Genomic DNA, 22152 nt, shown 5'->3' on the forward strand with positions numbered 1-22152 from the left:
GCCGCATTGTTTAATTAAACAAACTGTTCCTGTTTTGCCAAACGCCTCGTGTCCCTTGTATTTTTCAAGGTATTTCATGTTCAAGCAACACCTTTACCACTACCCAATCCTAAACCCCAAAATTACCCTTAATTCCTAAACTCTAAAATTACTGTTACCACCAACCACCCCAAACCCTAAAATGACAGCACAAATCCTAACTTAAACCTTCATTTCACATTGTAAATGACATCCATGATGACATTATAAGTGAAAACGCACATCACATCATTGATATTACTGATTAAAAGTAGGAGTCTTCCGGCCCGTCCTAGGACTTAAATGCACCTAGTCCTCTAACCAGGCAAGGCCCTTGTGGACCCCTCTCTCTCTGTGTAAGAGTCCCTTCCTCCTGACCTACTTATTCTCTCTCTCTCTCCTTCAAACAACCCCTCTCACTCGTGCTCGACTCTCTCAATCCCTTCTGCTTGCCTGTTTTTGCTCAATTTGCCAGTTTTTTCACAACTAGTGCCTGTGTTTGTGCCTCTGTTGCACTACTCCTTACATTCCCTAATTTTGATTCTGTGCTGACCTTGCTATCTATCTTCTGGCTTTCTTATTCCTAAAGCAATCTATTTTTCACTCTCTCTCATCACACTCTCCCCCCCCCCTGTTTGAGCTCACTTCACTCTTTCACCTCTCTATCGCTGTGCCCATTTCACTAATTTTTAGGTCGAGGACTCCGTCGCACTGCGTAAGCAGTGTGGGCAGAGCCCGAAGATTTAATGTTTCTTAGAGGGGGCTTGGAACCCGCGCCTCTTCTCCATTGGCTGGCCTCGTAAATGCTGGCCAGCCATTGGAGGAGAGGGGCATCACTCCCTTGAAGCCCCGTCTTTTTCGGATTCGGGAGCGTGTTTTTTAGGTTCTTTCTATCTGTGACGTCATCCGTCACTCATCAAAAAACACGCCCCCGAAAATTTCGGAGCTTTGCGGCATCCATTTATGCCCGACCGCGTCCAATGCGCAGACCAGTCTTCGCCTGGCACCTCGCTCTGAAGTACCTGTCACCCCCTGTAAGCGGAGGGAGGTTCAAGAACCACGGAGTGCGCGTGTCCTTCCATCCCCATGCCCTGTATGTCTAACAAGGAGTACTCCTTTGTATTGTACGTCATTCGCCCCCCTCATGCGGCGTTGCTTATCCGAGCAGCAGCGACTTCCCCCACCCCCCACCGCCCCATAGGTCCGACCTGTTGCACACAGAAGCATTGCCCCGGTCACCCTGCCTGTTCTCTGCCTGTTGGCGCACAAGCTGCTCCGCTGCCTGTCCCTCGCTCAGGTCTGCCTTCCACACTCGCTCTAGAGCACCTGTCGCGCCTTCTCTCCCTCCTTCCTCACTCTCACCGCAGCCCTCCATGCCCACGCCTCATTGTTGCAGGCTGGCGCAGCTCGGCTGTCGTCGTGTGCAGCCTGCCCTGACTCAGCACCGCTTCCAGTGGAGGCCAGGCTCTCAGGTGGATGGGGTGGCCTGCCGCACTGCTTTCACACTCCACTCGTTAAAATACCGGTGCTTGTGGCTTCTGAGGCGACCCCGTCCCGCCAGTCGCCCGGAGGACGGCCCTCAGCAGGGCTCAGCCCATGGCTTGCTCCTGGGCCGCAACGCAGGACAGGCTGCTATGTGTTCAGCATCACCTTGCGGCAGGTACGCCGGGTGCGTCTGCACATGTTTGTGTTGTCCGGGGCTGCTTTACAGATATTCGCCGGCCCTCTGGTGAAACTGAAGTCTGTAGAACTGTGTGACATTCTGCTTTAATCGAAGACACGGGAGGGCACTGGCAGTGTTGGGTGTTGGTGTTAACTGTTAAGCATGCAGCGAGCTGCGAGCGCACAATTGTCTCCAAATGCTTACATTGATTAAAGCCTCCCACCTTCTCTTTGGTACCCATTTTGTCGACATCAGAAAGATGACAGTATGGCTTTCGGGGTCCAGACCCTGTTGGTGGGACCTGTCCTGGTAGAGACGTGAAACGTGGGAACAGCAGTGGCACATCAACGTCACTTACAAGAAGCATTATAGTAGCAGAATGACGATAAAAGGATGCGTGCCTGTCTTTAATGACACGGCAGCCGGGATTTCTGCATTGGAATCAAATATATCGAAAGTTGTTTATCTGTGCAGCGCGACAGATGCAGGGAGGTGGCTGGACTCTCCCAGTCTTATGTGGGTATTGATGCAGCACATGTTAGTGTGTGTAGAGTAGGGCTGTGTGCGGGGCATCCGACCCCAACACACAACGGATTGTGTAGTTTTAAGATGTATGTATGGTGCTGTGTGGATGTAAGTACTGGAATGACATGGAATGTTGAAGGATGATGCTTTATGTGGGAAATGGCATTTGCGCAGCTTGAAGCATTCATTGCTTGCTAAGATTATACACCTTGGGAATGCCTGTCTCCCTACCGCTGAAGTAGGTTGTTGTGCCGGTCAGGATTGATGTGCTGGTTTCCCAACAGAGTGCACGACTGCTCTGTGGTTTGGTATGGTGATGCTCCAGCAGAGAGAGCTGTTTCCAGCACAAATAACTCAGCAAGGTGCTGCATGTAAGAAGTGGGTACGTGGGCAGAGTACCAGTACTGGAAGTTCAGGTTAATGCCACGCTTTGGTTGAGCACCACTATCAGACGAGTGTGCCTGTGGTGTTTTATAAAGGATGGACTGTGTTTCAACTCCATCAGCCACTCGCCACCTAGGTTTTCGGACACAGTACTTATGAATCTGGATTGTCAGTTAAAAAAAATAACTTTCAGGGAAGGGAGAATACTGCCTTCTTTCCTAAGGTCCATTAGAAGTATTCTAGGGGTCGTGGACTTCGCAGAAGAGCCGCTTTCCTCGCCCGAGGAGAAATATAGGTATTTTTAAGTTCCACGGTTTTGATGGTTGAGTTTATTCTGTCCAGTATCGTGGACGCATGCCTGCCAGGGGCAAGCCAGGCATTGAATACTTGCCTGCAATCAGGAGAATGATGTAGTTAGGCATCCCAGACTGGTGTTATATGAAACTTTCCTGAAGACTGACATAAAGTTGTGAATTGACATACATTTCTGTAGGCACAGGGAGATTAAGTGTTTTGCTCGGATGCTGAGACTCGAAGTCAGCAGGTCTGGCCATTATGCCACACCCTCTCTTCTCTGGAAGAGCAAGTGAGACAAGGAAGAAATAAACATGGATAGGCAGAAAAGGTAATATAGGAAGGCTGAAAGCAAGGAAGGGTGAAAGGAAAGGAGAGTGATAGAACAGAAGGGTGTAAGAATGGAAAGAAAGGTGAAAGAAAGGAAAGAGGTGAAGGACATTCAAGTGAAAAAAAGGAAAGGGTGAAAGAATGGACAGAAAGGTGAAAGTGGAAAAGTGGCTATTAGTGCTGGATGGGAGGGTGAAAGGATGGTTAGATATCTGCTTGGATGGAAGAGTGAAGAAGGCTCTTCTATCGAGGGTCAGGCTCACTTGCTTTGCTTACATGGTACCATCAGAGGTTTGGATCAAAGTGGGGGTTATTTTAATTTGCTGGCAACTCCCTTGCTTGAGAATAACCTCTTTAACATGGTTTTGATTGGTTTACCTGTATCCGTCCACTGCTCTTTTAGTGAATTACATTTTTCTTTTTTCATTAAGCACTTCACAAGAGAACGTGTTTTTCAGCACCCTCCTTGTGTGTGCGTGGCTCTGTCTGTGTGTGTGGCTCTGTCTGTGTGTGTGGGTGGCTCTGTCTGTGTGTGTGTGCGTGGCTCTGTCTGTGTTTGCGTGGCTCTGTCTGTGTCTGTGTGTGTGTGGCTCTGTCTGTGTGTGTGTGTGTGTGTGTGTGCGTGGCTCTGTCTGTGTATGTGTGGCTCTGTCTGTGCGTGCGTGTGTGCATGGCTCTGTCTCTGTGTGTGTGCCTGGCTCTGTCTGTGTGTGTGTGTGTGGCTCTGTCTGTGTGTGTGTGCGTGGCTCTGTGTCCGCGAATACTCTCTACTGCTCACCTATTGCCATTTTAAATGACAATACCATTTATTTATGTTATTAAACAAAAAAATGAAAACAAATGTCATGAGCAATGCCAATAGCTCTACCTTTAATAATGCCGAGACCAATGCATTGTAAATGCTTGTTCTAGTTTTTGCTGGGCTCGCTCAATCCTTTTAGGTCTCTTTCATTGTTCATTTAGCTCTGTTCACTCTGTTTCTTACTCATTCCTCTTTTTGCACTTCTTTTACTTGCTCTTTAGCTTACTACACCTCTTTTTGCCTCTCACCTGCGTTCCTTACCTTTTTATGTCATGTCTCTGCTACGGCCCTTCAGCCCTCACACTTTACTACTCTTTCCCGCCTCCTGCACCCAGCTCTCCTTCCCTGAGCTACTTAATGGTGGCCTCAGCACAGACCAACCATTAAGTAGGTGTCTACAGGCCTCTACCCTCGACTTACCTATGCCTTGACCCCCAGCCAGACAAGGCCCTTGTGGACCCCACCTCCAACACCATAAGGATGATGAGGAAGATCTTCTAATGGCTCCCCATCAGTGCCTGCAGAACTGTCACCCAAGCCTTCACCTCCAGCAAACTTGACTACTGGAATGCTCTCAGTGATGGAATCAACGCACATCTGACCAGAAAACTCAAAACCATACATAAATGCAGGATCCGGGCTCGCAGTTCATCTGCGATGCCACACACCCATTATCACCCATCTCATTGAGCTCCACTGGCTTCCAACCCTCAAACAGGTTTTTTTTAAACTCCTCATGCACACCTTTAAAGATCTGCACAACACTGGCCCTGCAAACCTCAACAAGTGCATCAACTTTCAATCAATCAATGAATCAGGGAATTTGTAAAGCGCACTACTTACCCGCTAGGGTCTCAACTTTAACCACCAGACACCTCCACTCAGCTGAATTAATATTTGCAACCAGCCGATGCATCTGTATCTGCAGATCTAGATTTGTAGCTCCTCCTACCTCACCCCACAAGTCTGGAATAGCCTGCACCTGCAAGTCAGAGCCACCTGGTCATTCATTGAATTTGGAGCAGTTTAATTTTCATCACATCCTGAGATACTGTCGGAGTGCATCATGATCATGCGTAGTCAGCACTCAAATATAGTCTTTGTGATTAATGGTCCTAAGGAAAAATGAGTATTGCATTTTTAAGGACTCCACGTGAAAATTAATTAAGCAAGCTATGGGCCATTATGGAATTTTTTGGTGTAGAGGGAAGTATAATTTCCTTTCTCAAGGAATTATACTCGGGCGCTATCGCAACAGTGCGATTTTGAAAAAATGGTGACTGTACTAGATCATTTGATGTGGGACGTGGGGTACGCCAGGGTTGCGTCCTGGCGCCATTTCTATTTTTGGTTTATATTAATGGATTGGAGGATGTCCTGGTGAAACAACCTGTGATATACCTAGGGTAGCCAAAAGACCCATCCCTGCGTTATTATACGCAGATGATGCGGTCCTAATGGCTCGCACGCCAGTGGCCTTACAACGCCTTGAAAACATCCTTTAATACATTTATGATAAATCTGGACTTGCAAGTCAATTGCTCTAAGACATTCACCATGAACTGTGGCCCCGGTTCCGTTAGGAAAAGGAGGCCGATGTTCATTAATGCTAGTCCTCTAGACTCCACCCCTACCTTTCCATATCTTGGCATTTTATTTCATGAAGCAGGGACCTGGACAGATGCCATAAAAGTAAGGAAAGCCCTGTTCTGTAAATCCATCACAGCCCTTAAAAATGTTTCCAAAAAGATGGGGAAAAAACCTACTGTAGAACTTCTGCGAATTTTTAATGCCACTTGTGTCTCTATTGCTGTCTATGGTGCTGGGATTTGAGGGTATGATAATGTACAATCTATTCAGGTTGTAGAAAATAAATTCTTGAGATTCATCTTAGCAGTACCTGAGAGTGTCTCAAGTTACATCCGTCATATGGAACTTGGCCAACCCCACATCGAAGATACAATCAGAGTTCAACCAGTACTGCAGTGGCACAGGGCTTGGACCAATGATGGGTGCGTTTTGAATCGTGCTATTTTAAGGGATGGATTAAGTTTGGACTATGTGAGCAGGATAAGGTGGTTTACTTATATTAGGGACTTCCTTGGACACATTGGCTGTATGAACTACTATGACAATCCTTTGTCCATGTGTAATATCACGAGGAAGTCACTAAAAATAAAATGTACGAAACGCCTCGAAGATATTAGAACGACAGCGGAAAATAGGAAAAAGTCTGTTGTAGCTCATCAATTCATATTACTGCAGGGTAAAATTCAACCATATTTAACCCTTTCTATGTCTGAACACTCGCGATTCATTTTGACCCGTTTTAGGTTAAGTATTCATTTTAGGGTTTTAAGTTTCCCCGTAATGAACTGTTGGTCTCGCAATTTAACTGAATGCCCTTGTGATGACACATCAGAGCAGTCTGACATCCACATCCTTTTTTTCTGTAAATATTATACTTTACCCCGGAAGAGATTGATTGTACCGATCTTAAAGGAAATGAATGTTAGACGATGTCGCGCTGCCTTTTTAGAACTCCAGAAACTAGATGTTATTTTTAACGTAGCTTCAATTTCAGAATATTTTAGTAATGTTTTTAGATTACGTAAATCAATTCGTACTTGAATTCAACGTATGTTGTATTTAAATTTACTGCATATTGTATCTTTATTTTGTTTGAACTGTTTTTTAATAATACCGAGGATGTAGTATTATGAATTGTTTTTATGTACTTTTATGGTTATTAACTTTTTAACCGAATAAAGTCAAATTGAATTGAATTGAATTAAGACTTATAATTGTGTGCATAGATTTGACTAATAGAGGTTCTTGTAATATTTAAATTTTTATCGTTTAAGATGACTCATTGTGAAGTTAATAAAACAGAATGTGTATGTACAGACTAATGTTTAAGCATTTATGTGTGTATAAGCAATTACATCCATGTTGGTGCATTTGAAATAATATCTTCATAATACTTTGCAATTTATTCATGCATTAAGAATCTGAATTTGTTTATCTTTGTAGTAATGTGCACATTTTTGCAATGTGTGCACTGCTGAATTGACATGAGTTTGGGCCTCAAGAACCGTTCAGTTCGAGCTTACATTTAAATAGGGTTAAGACTGATTTGCATATGTCTGGGTCCTAACTGGGGTGTCGTGGTGAGCAATGGATTAAACCCATATCTTTGTGACTGGGGGTGAATGTTTGCATTGTTCAGCATTCTGCCCATCATATGCTCCTATTGCATTTGTTGCCCTAAGTCGGAAGGGCATGCCCAGACGTGGATCCCGTGCTCACTGCACCACTCGTTTCAAGCAAGCCTTACTGATGAGGGGTGAGGCCCCGAAACCGGTCCCTGGGTGCTTGTTTCCGGTCCACGGAGGACCTGGCTTGGAGGTTCGGGCTAGACTGTTCCAATTAGGAACAGGGTCAACACTGATTTGCATATAGCTGGGTCCTAACTGGGGTGGCATGGTAAGCAAAAGAACGATGGATTAAACCCAGATCTTTGTGACTGGGGTTGAACGTTTGCATTGTTCAGCATTCCATCAATCAATTGTTCCGCTTGCATTTGTTGCCCTAAGTGGGAAGGGTATGCCCAGACGTGGCCCCCTGTTCACTGCACCACTGGATTCAACGAGCCTCGATGATTAGTGTTGATTCCCCAAAACTGGTCCCAGGATGCTTGTTTCCAGTACAGGGAGGATATGGTTTGGTAGTTTGGGCTTGATTGTTCTTATAATGAACAGGGTCAAGACTGATATGCATATGGATGGGTCCTAGCTGGGGTGGTATGGTGGGCAAAATAACAATGGATTAAACCCAGATCATTGTGACTGGGGGTGAATGTTTTCATTGTTCAGCATTCCGTCCATCAATTGTTCCTTTTGCATACGTTTAAAGCCTAGCATGTAATTTGTTTTTAACCTTCAACGTTGAATGGATTTGCTTGTATTTTGTTTCCACTGCAGGTGTGTACAAAGCCTCATTAGTTAGCATAGAATGGTTTTGTTTTCATTAGATAGCAAGGTATGAGAAGACAAAGTTTAGCAAGGAAAAATGTTGTAATGAGCAGGGAGTCTAGTTCTCATGGAGAAGAAGAAATACCAAGGGCGAATGAAGTTGCAACTTATCAATGTCGGAAAGGTGGTGCAAGTATCCAATTTGCCAAAAATCATGGAAAAGTACTGGAGAAAGTCATGTGGGATTATCTTGCTTGAATGCAACTAATCTTTTAAGCTGTAACTTAATGATGGCTTAGGACTTCACGGGGAGCAGTTTCATACTTCTGCTTGTGTGGCTTTATGCTATGTGACCCATAGTTGGAGTGCGTTCTACTGAAGGCTCTGGCAGCGGACACCTTTCTAATTTCACCTTTATTCAATGTTTCTTAGTTTAGCTTAGTTTTAAGGCGGTGTAGGGAGAGTTAGCATGCTCATGCTTACTTTGAGAATCATCTGATGCAGTTTAATGCTCATTTCCTATTCTTAATTATTTGCATCATCATTATAGAATTAGTTATCTGCTTTGTGTTGTATAGGGTAAATCTCTTTAGGAGATTCAGACTCATTTTGTTTGTTCTGTATTTTTGTATGATAATGTTACGGCTCCATCTATATCGATTTGTTTCTAAATCTATAATTAAATCTTACTAATCTCAGATTTAGTTGTCAAATGGGTTATTGTGTGCCAAATTGGTTACACTGTATTGAGATTCAATTGAGATTGTTTTCTCCCTCTTACCTCTCAAGCTGCTACAATGACCATCTCATTGAAAAAGAAATGTTTAGTGGGCCCAAGCTTTCTCAACTTCCACAAAAAGCTGAAGATGTGGCTCTTCAACTAGGCCAGATCTTTGTGAGTGACAGGTTGCTTCCACATCAGCATCATGAAACCCTTCAGGTCATAGCAAGCTTTAAAAATACATGCAACATTACTGCTTGAACCATAATTTGTGTGACCGCCTTGTGCTGCATTTGACAGCACACATGACATCATTCATGATATCATAAGTGACATTACCAGGACAGCACTTATGACTACAGCAATGCCATCACTGATGACATCACTGCTTGTTGCTACAAGGGGTGTGTTTATAGTTTGTGAAAATACAATATTTTAAATTGTGTGTTTCTTGATGATGCTGAAGGAAATTTTAAAGAGCTTGTAAGTGATACTATGACAACTCTGGTCTATGTGATTACATATTACAACTGAAGGTTAAGGTTCTATGTTATTTTAAGGAATCAAATATGGTTTTTAATTGTCATACGAATGCCATTCTGTGGAGACAGAGTTTTATTATCTGCTCCTACTGAATACGGGAGAAGGCTGAGCGAAATGGTGGGTACTAACCATGTTAATGTGTCCTACCCCATGATATGTATCCAACCCAGGTGCTGGCACATGCGTGATAGTATGCAGTCCATCTGATGGGATCAAATACCAGTTTACATCCTTTCTATCCTATGTCCTACTCCTACTAAAAATCAAGGGCAGGTCAAGTTCATGCACTTATGTGGGGGCCTGAGGCCCTGTGGTTTATCAAATGAGCCTGCATCTGCAGTCAACAATGGCATTTCTGTACCCCACTGCCAACTACTCGATAAGCGCATCCATGTGGCCACATGTTGAGTCAGAGGACAAGAGAAGTTGCCCACAAGCCCCTGCGGTGCCCCAGAGACAGCATCCTATCAATCCGTGGAATTTGGAGGGCAGGTAAGATCACTCTTTTAAAAACACTGGAATAATGTACTCTTAATGCACACCCACAGAAACTCAAGCCCGTGCGTTTCTGTGGGCAGGTGACCTGTTTAAAAAGGTATCCACCTACTGCACATTAAAGTGAGTTTACAAGTTCAATAGGGTACCCCACCTGCTCTGTTGACCCAATGACAATCTGTGGATGTTTGAGGGTAGGTGAAATACTTAAAGTGTGGACAGGGCCTTCAGGCCTGTCCCATCTTCAAGGTCTCAGGGCACGTGACATCTCTAATTGTAAACACAACTTACCTGCTTCTATGTTGTCAAGTCTTGTTGGGTTTCCGGTGGCTTAGCAAGCCACGATGGCGGCTGTGTTCTGCTGAGGCTCCGCGATCGGGCTGGCATCCTGCCCTGTCCCAGTGATCGCCGGGAGCCCCAACTTCTGCAAATCGGCGCACAGAGTGCCCCCACATCCAGCGGCACCCTCCTGAAGCGATACCGACTGCGCTACCACGCGGAATCCCCAAAGAAGCCTCTCGCCGGAGCCGCGCGCCAAGCAGTAAAATGGCGGTCGCGGCTCGGCTCCGATGAAGCCAGCGCCACTGTGAGCCTGATCCCCCTGATACGGAGACCTGGAAGGCACGACCTACCGGCCGTTGAGGAGACCCGGGTCGGGAGACGTGGCCAGCCTGATACGGCGTGGACCCGACCCAGCTGCATACCGGAGCTCCCCGAGCGTACCCTGGATGGCGACGGCCGCTCCGAGACCCTGAATTGCCTGCGCCTGGTCCTGAAGGGGGGTCTGACCCGGCCTCCACGTCGACCCAGTCTGCCTCCGCGACTCGACTGTGCCGGTTCCGCGGCGTCGGACCCGGCGAACCACCGCGACATCCACAGGGCGGTGAGTGCCCGCCCCCCCCCACCCGAGGCATTGATTCCGGCGCCCCAGCAGCTCCCTACATCCTCCAAGACCCGTCGGGGGGTGCCTGCTCTTTCATCCCCCGGGCGGAGGGACCGAAGCATCCCTGGGCCAGGAGGCAATCCTCGAGTCACGATGCCTGACCTTAAGATGGCGCCCGAGAGGACATCGGCACAGGCCACGGTGTGTGTAGCCAAATCCCCACTGTAGGAGCGGCGGCTTCCCCAGCTCAGCAGTGACCACCTGCCGCGCCGAAGACAACCCTCCTATACACAGGGACCCCTGGAGCCTTGCCTCTTCACCCCAGGCCCGACATCGGTTTTGTGCACCGGACAGAGGGACGGGGCTCCGCCGCCCCCCGCACTGCGTTGCCGTGGTCGACGAGGGGGGGGGGACTCCTTAATCTGGAAGAGGCCTGCTGGAAGAATACGCCCCTCGATCCTGTTGGACCCACAGACGGACAAGCGCTTGCCCCTAACCACCCCCCCTCCACCACCAGTAGCTGCGGACTGCCAGCCCACTCCGACTCTGGTCCCTCCTGGTCCTCATCCCCCCTGGGCATCTGGTCCACCAGATCTGCGGAGCTGCTGGACCTAGTCTAGACACCAGCTGTCTTCTCTGTTGGCACGTGTCTGCTGCTCGACGCCCCACTGTGGAGGGATCACTACACGGGTGGGTCCCTTAACCACCCCCGCACCGACACCGGCCACGTAACCAACCCCTGCTGGGTTATCATCCGCCCTAACGAACTGGTATCCGACGGCCCGCTATTCCCCTGATTCACGGAGCTACAAACTCCATACCAACGGCCCCATGGGGAAACCAAGAGGCCAGCAGGCGACCGCCGTCCCCGAAACGGCCCCTGAGAACATGCCGCAAACACGGGCCTGGACGCAAGTCAACCCCCCAGACACAGACCCCACACTGTCAGCGAAGCTGGACCAGGTGCTGGCGGCTATTGAACTGTCCCGACTCTCGATGGAGGAGCGACTGGGAGTTCTAACGACAGACATCAGCCTGATCCGCGACGACCATCGTAAACTGGCGGATAGAGTGAAAGAGGGGGAGCAGACTGTGGCCGCGCTACAACCCAAGGTGAAAACTCAGGCTGCGGACATGCAGGACGTCTTGCGCCGCGTGGCGGCCCTTGAGGAGCGAGCGGTGGATTTGGAAGGGCGCTCGAGAAGATGCAACATTCGTGTCCTTGGACTGCCGGAAGGTATTGAGAACTCGGACCCCCTGACCTACATGGAGTCATGGACCAGCTCTTTCACCCCCGAATCGGAACGCTCGGCATTCTTCTCCATCGAGAGAGCCCACAGGGTCCCCGCCCGGAAACCAAAGCCGGGTTTCCCTCCTCGTCCTATGTTGGCCAAGTTCCTGCACTTCCGAGACCGCGACGCAGTGCTTCGGGCGGCCCGGGCAGCGGGTCCCCTGCAGGTAGAAGACCAACAAGTCATGGTGTTCCCGGACTATGCCCGTGAAGTCCAACAACAGAGGTCCACATTTCTGGATGTCAAAAGACGCCTGCACGCGAACGATATCCAATACTCCCTACTGTTCCCGGCTCGCCTCAAGGTACTACACAAAGGAAAGGCCATATTCTTCACCAACGCGGATGAGGCACAGGATTGGGCTGAGTTCCATTGCCCGCTGATCCCAAAAGCCAGACCCTAACGGGAACACACCAACAACTCGCACCGACCCCGGAGACGAGGCACAAAACGTACCCAGACGGGCTTGTCCAAAAGCCCAGCTTCCTCCCCCGCGGGCTCACCTGACCTCACGCAAATCATGCGAGAGAGACGAGACGCGCTGGACGCCTTGAAAGCGGTGACAGACCTACACCTCTCCCCATTAGCACCCGACCTTGAACGCCAACCACATCTGTTCACTCCAGAGAAAGACCGAGACAGCGATGGCACAATGTCGGGGTTTGACCCGATTTCTTCCCCTCTCATTGTAACACACATGGTGGACGCTATCCTGGCTGGACAACCTGGCGCCCCCTCTTGAAGGGCGGACTGACTACTATTGTATCCTCTTTTCTTGATCGCTCTGTGTGCTATCTGCGGACCAATACTGCATAATTGATTAACTATGTGCGCCCGCGCGCGATACCCACATCTCCTACAAAAGCCCGATCCGCGCACAAGCCCAGCGGAAACACATGCTGCCACCCCCGCAGAATCCTGTTGTATTTCTCCCCTAGTGGGACATTGGTTTGGATGTGCCACCCCCCGGTGATATATCCCTTGTATTGGGACTGTTTACCAATCTTAGTTCTACCTGTTTTTACTCCCGACAGTTCCCCCACCAAACCTCTGGAAGCATGGCGCGCAGGAGCACACACGAGACACATGACCACACTCTCGGGGTATGCTCCAGGGGGGCTCCGCTCGCAAGCACAATCCCTTAGTAATGACAGCCCCGCGCTCGGACGTTAATGTCCTCACACTCAATGTACGGGGTCTCCACACGCCCAATAAACGGTACTCTGTCTACTCCTACATAAAGCGAATGTCAGCTAATGTTGCTCTCTTACAAGAGACGCATATCAATGCTACTGAACTAGGCAGGCTACAGGCCAAATGGCGAGGGACCTTCTGTGCCACAACATACTCAGCATATGCGCGCGGCGCCTTAATATGGGTCAGACCGGGAACCCCTATCCGAACACTTAGACGGGTGGTGGACAAGGAAGGCAGATATGCACTACTGGAGGGGCTCTTGGACGGACAGGGGATCCTCCTGGGAAGCATTTACGCCCCTAACACTGAACAAGATAAATTTTGGGATCACCTCACAGGAGTATTGGCCCAGTTCACTACAGTCCCGTGGGTCTTGGGAGGCGATTACAACTGCACGCTGGACCCTTCTTTGGACCGTTCCCTCCCCCTCCTGCGCGTTCCCCAATCCCCAGGCAGGCGGAGCTATTCAGAGCATGGACCACACACTGGGCGCTTACCGACGCTTGGCGGCACTTATATCCCCATGCCCGTATATACTCATTCCACTCGATACCCCATAACCTCCGGGTTCGCCTGGACAGATTCTTATGCTCTGCACCGATCCTCTCCAAACTACTCTCCTCAGACTACCTGGGTCGGATCATCTCGGACCATGATGCCCACATACTGCGCCTGACCTGGCGGCCCCCACACCCACCCGTCCCCAAGTGGCGACTCCCTGCAGACTGTTTGACAGATCCGGTGTTCAGGGACTCACACAAAAACAGCATACAGGAATACTTCTCACACAATACGAACACAGCAACATCGGCATTAGTAGAATGGGATGCGTTCAAGGTTGTGGCCCGAGGGGAATGCATCAAACAGATCGCAGGGGTTCGTCGCACATTGGAACGGACACTTTCAACCACAGAACAGCGTCTAGCTGCACTCACTAAACAAACCGATACCTCGGAGGAGCACGCCGTGCTCACAGCTGAGGCGAAATCGACTTATCAGGCAGCCTGTGCTGATCTCAGGAAATATAACTTCAGGGCCTACGCCGCCAGGGTCCACAAAGACAGGGACAAAACTGGGACGTTGCTAGCCTGGATGGCGAAGCAAGACACCGAGATCAAACCGATCACGGACATCATCAACCTAGAGGGTGTGCTTGTGCGTTCTCAAGCAGAGATCCTCCTGGCGTTCCAACGCTATTATGCACAATTGTACGGGGCTCCGACACAGCTTTCCCCGTCGTCTGTGGACCACTTCCTCGATCCCCTGTCGCTGCCCGCGATATCGGACGCAGACAAGCGAACGCTCGACGCTAAAATAGCACCCTCAGATATCACCCACGCCTTGCGGGCCCTGTCCCGCAATAAGGCCCCAGGCCTAGACGGCTTCCCGCTCGAATACTACTTGACATTCTCCCCCTTGGTGGTCCCCCGCATGGCTCGGGTGTATGCAACAGCCCTTGACCTAGGGGTGCTTCCCTGTTCCATGCGAGAGACGGTGATCGTTACTTTCCCCAAGCCCCATAGGGACCCCCGCTACATGGGTTCGTATCGCCCCATTACGCTCCTGTCAGCGGACTGTAAGGTCCTCGGGAAGATATTGGCTGACAGATACGCACAAGTCATATGTCCACTGATCCACCCCGACCAATGCGGCTTCGTTCCTGGGAGAAACACCTCACAGAACATCCGCCGGGTCTTCCATGTCCAGGACCAGGTGCGGGATAGATTCCCTCGCGCCGCCTGCCTCATTATGGACCTAGAGAAGGCATTCGACACCCTCACCTGGCCGTACCTTTTTTCGGTCCTACGCCGTCTCAACGTTGGCCCGACACTCACAGCATACACGCGCCTCCTATATACCGATCTGAAGACACGTGTCAGGATTGGGAAACACATTTCCCCCTGCATTTGAAGTCCGGCGGGGCACCAGGCAGGAGTGCTCCCTGTCACCTCTCCTTTTCGCCCTAGCGGTCGAACCGCTGGCGATTAGACAGCGTCTGGAGGGCATACATTGGGGCATCCCGCTTGCGGACGTCACACACTGCGTCTCGATGTACGCAGATGACCTCTTCATCTATGTCCAGGACATCTAAATGGATCTTACCCCCATTGGAGTGGCGCTCGCTGAATTCGCAGAAGCATCGGGCCTCCGTGTGAATTGGGACAAATCTACGATCTACCCCTTCCACCCGGAATTGCCACCCCGGGACGTTGCACTGGGGACTCATAGCCTCGCATGGTCCACGGAAGCCCCCCGGTACCTCGGTGTCCGTCTGTATCACTCTCCGGCCGACATCTTCGATGGTAATCATCGTAGAACACTAGCTAGCCTCCGACCAACTGTTGCCTTCTGGACCAAGCTCCTGCTCGCCCCGATAGGGCGGATAGCCCTGGCTAAAATGATAATGCTACCCCGGCTCCTCTATCATTTTACCAACCTACCAGTTGTGCCACCTGGGTCCTTCTTCCGGGACCTCAACTCACTCTTGGGCACCCTTATTTGGGGCTCAGTTCGACACAGAGTGGCCTTGAAAACCCTCCAACTCCCCACGACACAAGGTGGGCTGGGAGCTCCCTCCTTTGAGTCCTATTTCCTGGCGGCACAGCTCCAATGGCTGTACTGGACGGCGGACCGATATACCCAGGAGATTGGTACCCAGACCGGTAGAATTACGACCCCGGAGCTGCTCCGTCTCCTCCTCCCGGGCACCCAGCCTCGCCGTACATATCCCCTCCAAGTCACGATGGCGCGTCGGTGCATGATGCGGATCCACCGGATTTCCCCCGGGAGGACTCCGTACTCCCCGGCACTACCGCGGGTTGGCTGCCCCAAGCGGGAACTCTGTGTCTCGGCTCCTATGCTAGCGGAATGGACGCACTGCGACGTCACGGACATGGAGTCACTTTTTGAGGAGGGTCAACTGAAGTCGTTCGACCGCCTGGTCGCTGAGTTTGAACTCCCCCCAGGTCAATTCCTCAGATACCGACAGCTACTCGAGGGTTTCCGCCCTTACTATAATCTTCAGGCTGGCCAACCAGACACGCATCCAGTTATTCACGCTATCCTGCGCATGGGCGTGGGACGCCACTTGGTCACCTGGCTCTACAAATCGATCAGAGAACTCTCGTACACCCCCCTGATGGCCCTACGCGCCACGTTGGAGGAGGACATCGGACGCGCGTTACACGACTCGGAATGGACCAAGGCGCTCGAGGCCCCGAAACGAGTTTCCAGAAACGCCCATTTCAAAAACATCCAATATTACATACTACACAGGGCTTACCTCACACCAGCGCGACTGCAACGGTTTTTCCCCACTTCACAATTCCTGTGCCCCAGATGTCATTCCCCCAATGCAGACTTCCGCCACATGTTTTGGGACTGCCCTGGCCTCCAACCCCTGTGGCGGACGGTACCTGACACACTGACAGACCTCACAGGCCTCACGACTCTAACCTCTTGGGAATCCAGCGCACTAGGTATTTTTCACATATCTAAACGGGCCCCTACACACAAGCGCTTTGTGTCCTTGGCGCTGCTCCTGGCGAAAAGATGTATAGCTATGCAGTGGCGATCTCCGGAAGGTCCCCCCATAGCGGCATGGACAGGGGCAGTTTGTAAATGGGCGGCGGCCGAGGAAGACGCCATCCGAGAAGAGGAGGCCAATGGAGCGCGTAAACTCCGCATCTCTATGGAATGGGCCATGCTCCTACATGGCTTCCGGCAGGCCACACGCGCTGATGTCCCGCCTACGCCTACCCCCCCCTCCCGCCCGAGTAAACCCATAATCTCTGTCTGCCACTGTCACCCTCTTTACCTGTGCCGAGCCCGGTATTCCACGCCCCCCATCGACTCAGCCCCCCCCATGCCGACCTCCCCGCTACCCCCATACACGAACCGGTCCCACCCCCTGACCGCTCTACCCAACTGTGAATGAATGTTGCGGACCCCCCGCTACCCACTGCCCGACATCTGTCTCCTCCTGTTATGCTCTTGATACCGCCTACGTGCTCCCCCCCACAGTTCTGTCCCCCCTGGCACCGCCACTTTGCGAACTGCACAGACCCCGACCCGACGTCCCCCATAGCTGGGACCCACATATCTATTGTTCATCTCCGTCCCCTATACGGAGTTTAGTTTTTGTGTCCTAACCTGTATATTTGTTTGAACGGTCTGTGATGTTCAGTGGATGAAATGCCATATTGACCAGGTTTTATTGCAGAAAAGTTGCGTGAATTGCTGACCGCGGCTGAAAGTTGACGCCACGTCAGCAGATGATTCTTTCTTTTTTTTCATGCTTGCTGATGCAACAATAAAAACATGTTTAAAAAAAAAAAAAAAAGTCTTGTGGGGTTTCCTTTATGGTGATTGTAGTAATCAAATTTAAAGTGTTTATTGAAGTACTGCCTGGGAGTTCGAACTTTGTTGCTGACAGCAGGTCCTCGGTTGATCTACCATTGTCATACGTTTGCCATAAGTAAGACTGTTGGCACTCTAGTTGTTCTTTAGAACACTCTAGGAGACAGCAGTAGAACAAATGGGAATCAACTGACTAGTTGCTCCTGTTGGATGTACATATTTTACTGAGAATATCAGACTACATTCTTATATGGTTGAGAAATGTAGTGTGAATTTACAGAAAATATGCTCTCATTTTAGCCTTTGGAGCACCTTCTCTAACCTCTATGGGAGAATCATGAAATACTTTTTTCTCAAACATGATTGATATACTCCCAGCAGAAGGCTTATTCACAGGATAAAATCACATTAAAACACACCACACTTCCTAAAATTAATATGGTACCATCAACAAATAAGTTCTTTTGTGACCCTCAAAACTTGCCATTCACTACAATGCACTTCAATGAGGTCCTATCATATATATTGGTCCCATGATGGCTGCCAGCACTTTTTCGTTGAAGTGCTGACAGCCAATCAGATCTCACCATGAGATCTGTGCTAGGCTCCTTTCAGATATCCTTATTTGCTTTCCCTTAAATGTCTCATCAACTACTGAACGTATTTACATCACATAACTGAAAGTGTGATGTGCGAAACAAAATCTACCTCCCTGCCACATATGGTGTAATTTGGTCCATTGGTTTGGACTGAAGTCATGTTTAAATTCACATGAGGAATTGCATCTTTTTACCCCCTTTTTCTAGGCTCCCCCTTGATGGATCAATCCAAAATTGTCCATGCACAATAGGATTCACTATTACATTGGTTTTGGAAAATTTCGTGAAGATTTGTCAAACGACGCCAATGATATATGCAAGTAAAAAATACGCTTTTTCTATAGACACATAGTCGTAACTATTAATTGAGTTTAACAGTGATGCACACTGACGAATATGTTCTAATTTGGTTATTTTACTCTCTTCATGTTCAATAATTATTCAACCTCATCATGCTACTCAAATACACAATACATTTTGTGAATAATTTTCCTTTTCCTTTTACTTCTGCTCTATTTTTGTAGATAAACAGTGTTCAACAGAAAGGAGATATTTATGGCAATATTAAATTTTTTTAGCATACTTTAAGAAATTTTAGGACATAAGGATTCTTTCTGTTTGTTTGTATACATTCTGAGCTGCAGGTTTATTTTTAAATCAGACTTGTATTACACTGATTCTAATGCATGCTTTACTACAAATATCTAACTGCTTTTTGGTGTGTTTAATTTTGCACTACCGATTTTACTTTTTTCATGTCGGCAAACATCCTGTCTTTTCCATAAGAGACATCAGCACACCTAGAGCTATATTTATCAAGGTATTGCGTTGCCCTTGCATAATGCCTCCATATTTAATCTCAGTATGGAGGGAACGTGTGTTGGGCCACCCCATGCCTTAGGGCCCAATGCAAGGAAGACTGTCCCAGTAGACCACATCTCAGTGGGACTCTATCTGGTGGCCAACAGAGCAAGGACCAATACCGATCCTCGCCACCCAGGCCAACAACCTCAGAAGTGTCATCAACAGCAAACTCAAAATGACTGACCAAGTAAACGCAGCCAACGCCACATGCTTCCATACCATGTATGTATGTATATATGTATAGGATTTATAAAGCGCAGGAATCACCCCCGAAGGGGTATCGCCACTCTATCTTAACGGGAAAGTCAGATGAACAGGTGCAGATAGAAATTATACTCTGAATAGCGCAGTTTTCAAGCGTTTCCTAGAGCGGAGAAGATTGGAACAATTACGCAGGTCCACAGGTAGGGTGTCCCAAAATTTTGAGGCCAGATGGACAACAGTTTTGCAGCCTGTCCTAAGTTTCTTGAACCGGGGAATTACTAACAGCCTTTACCCTTCTGATCTAAGATGGCAATTCGGACAGTAGACTCTGAATTTATCCACCAGGTAGCTGGGGCTCGTGCCATAGAGAGCTTAAAATTAATTCTCTGGCGGATAGGGAGCCAGTGAAGCTGTTTTAATAAAGGTTCTACCGAAGTGCCAGGAGGTTTTTTTAGTAGCAGGCGAGCGGACACATTTTGAACAGTCTGCCGAGAAGCGACTTTTTAGCAGATGCCATCAGAGCATTGCAGTAGTCCAAGCGGCCAAATTCAATGCCTGAATCAAGGTCCTTTGCAGAGAGTGGCAGCCAGTGAAACACTCTTCTCAGGAGGCTTAAGGCGTGGTAACAGGTCCCCGTCGTAATCATAACTTGGTCCTTCATGGATAGCAGAATATCTATGTGGACTCCAAAAAGATTTGCCACAGAGGTTGGAGAGGAGGCTGGACCTAATATATTATAAAAAAATTTTATAGAGCGCGTAGTCACCCGAGGGTATCCCAGCGCTAAGATCCAAGCACCTGAGAGTCAGAAGGGGGGGCAGCGAGGGGGGGGGGGCAAAAAGGGGGAGTCAGAGTTTAGGGAAAAAGATGGGTTTTTAGTCGCTTCCTGAAACATAAGTAGTTTGATTCTGTTCTCAGGTTGCGGGGAAGAGCGTTCCAGAGGCGTGCGGTGTGAACCGAGAAGCGCCTTCCGCCCGAACGTGCCTTCTTGACTCTGGGAATGATAATGAGGCACTTGTGATCAGATCGGAGGGATCTTGGAGCTTTGTATGGTCTGATAAATTTTCTTAAAATAGGGGGGCCTTTATTTTGAAGTAGTCTAGGGCCAGACAGAGGGCTTTGAACTTCACTCGCTCCCTCACCGGGAGCCAGTGGAGAAGCTTCAAGGCTGGTTTGGCCGAACTTCTGGCCGGAGTATTGGTGAGGATTCGGGCAGCTGAGTTTTGGATTCTTTGTAGCTTATTCAAAGTTGCTTCAGGGGCGCCTAGGTAGATGGAGTTGCTGTAGTCTAGCCTGGATAGTATTAGGCCTTGGATTAAGAGTTTTTGAGAGGTGGGAGGGAGTAGGGACAGAATCTTTCTCATTGATTTGAGAAGGCCAAAGCAGGTCCCGGCTACTTTTTTTGCTTGTGTGGTAAAAGTTAAATCGGTTTCGAGCCATACCCCCAAGCTTTTTACCTCGGGTTTCGGGTCTGGGGGGGGGGGGGCCCAGGCAGGTTGGCCAGATGTTCTGTGGGAGGGAGAGCCCTCTCTGACCAGGGAGGAGAATGTCAGTTTTTGAGCCATTTAGTTTTAAAGCTGAGCTATTCATCCAACCTTGTATCTGCGTCAGACAGTTGTATAAGTCCGCAGGTTGTTGGCTTGGGTGAGATAAGGCCACCACTAATTGAGTGTCGTCAGCATAGCTGACGATACTCACTCCGAAAGGTTTGACGACCTCCTCCAATGGGGACATATAGATATTGAATAAAGTAGGGCTCAGAGAGGAGCCCTGAGGTACGCCACATTGGAGGGGTGTTTCGGAGGCATAATATAGCAGGCCACCACTTAGGGGACCAGACAGTGAGCTGTGCCAAATATCCATCATAGACACATTTAACTGAAGCCAATGGTCCGTCATCCATTCAGATATAGCTAACATACCCTTAGCAAAACGCTGCTCAGTATCCTCAGACTTCCTATCAAAGGTCAGAAGCAGCTGGGTATCGTCAGCATAAGAGAAAGGGGTAAAACTGTGCTCCCTGATAACCTTGGCAAGGGGGGCCGCATATATAATAAATAAAGTCGGGCTTAGGATGAGGATGCTGTGGAAGATTTTTAAATGGCTCCCAATTACCACCCAGAAACCATCACAAATGCCCTTGTAACAAGCAAGCTGGACTACAGGAACACCCTTTACTGCTGGGATCAACAACAAAAAATTCCCAGAAAGCTGCATACCACTCGGAGCTTGGTATCCAGAATCACTGTCAACCTGACACGCCGCACTCACATCACACCACACTTGAAGGAGCTCCAGTGGCTCTCCAGGCACAAATGAGCACAATTCAAACTCCTCACCCACAACTTAAGGAACTACAAAACACTGGCTCAGAATACCTCAATAATCGCATATGCTTTCAGAAACCTTAGGCACCTCCTTTTGAGTACTTTTATTAGGCCTTAGGTTTGGCTAGTCTTACACCTGCTGATTGAGCGCTTTACAAATCTACATAACATAAATTAACATGGGACAGGAAGGACCATTGAGCCAGCGAGATGCTTCACCAAACCCTGATACACACGTCTTTGAGGGCATGTGCAGCCCACACCAAGGCTCTCACGGTCAGGCAGAGCATAGAAGAGGCCGTGAAGCAACCAAAGGAGTGGTGGAGCATCTCAGAGAACAGGCAGGTGCTGCAGCTCGAGGAACAGGCATGTTTACGAATCGTACGGTTCTCGTGAGGGTCCGTATCGTATGGATCTTCCCTTGCTTTTTGTGCGGTTCGCAAAGATTCCGACGTATTTTTTTCCTACGGATCCTACTACGCGATTCGGACGGATTTGTACGATTCGTGCGGAAAGGGCTACGAATTCGAATCGTCGTACGGATTAGTTTCCCGAATCGGAATCGACCACAGAGCGTTGGGCACAGCTTTGCCAGTCCTAATCTGACAGTGCTTTTGCCAGTACGGCAACGTTGTGAATTTCTATAATGCAGATCTACTGGCCCAGTAGTGGAAATTA

At 49.0% G+C, this 22152-nt stretch overlaps 1 protein-coding gene across 6 annotated transcripts in view; it reads right to left on the minus strand.

Moving 5' to 3' along the window:
- Positions 1–22152, minus strand: part of LOC144767947 (ly6/PLAUR domain-containing protein 5-like) — a 578058-nt gene that overhangs the window by 513764 nt on the left and 42142 nt on the right. The window contains exon 1 of one of the 6 annotated variants that reach the window (XM_078651295.1): positions 4860–4958. The exons of 4 other annotated variants lie outside the window; for them this stretch is intronic. In XM_078651295.1, coding sequence (XP_078507421.1) covers positions 4860–4932 — 73 coding nt within the window. In that variant the 5' untranslated portion in view covers positions 4933–4958. Of the gene's footprint in view, positions 1–4859; positions 4959–22152 lie in introns of those variants that run through there. One more of the 6 variants, XM_078651298.1, reaches the window with a different exon arrangement.

This window comes from Lissotriton helveticus, chromosome 7 (genome assembly GCF_964261635.1).
Source record: "Lissotriton helveticus chromosome 7, aLisHel1.1, whole genome shotgun sequence".
Classification (NCBI taxonomy): Eukaryota; Metazoa; Chordata; class Amphibia; order Caudata; family Salamandridae; genus Lissotriton; species Lissotriton helveticus.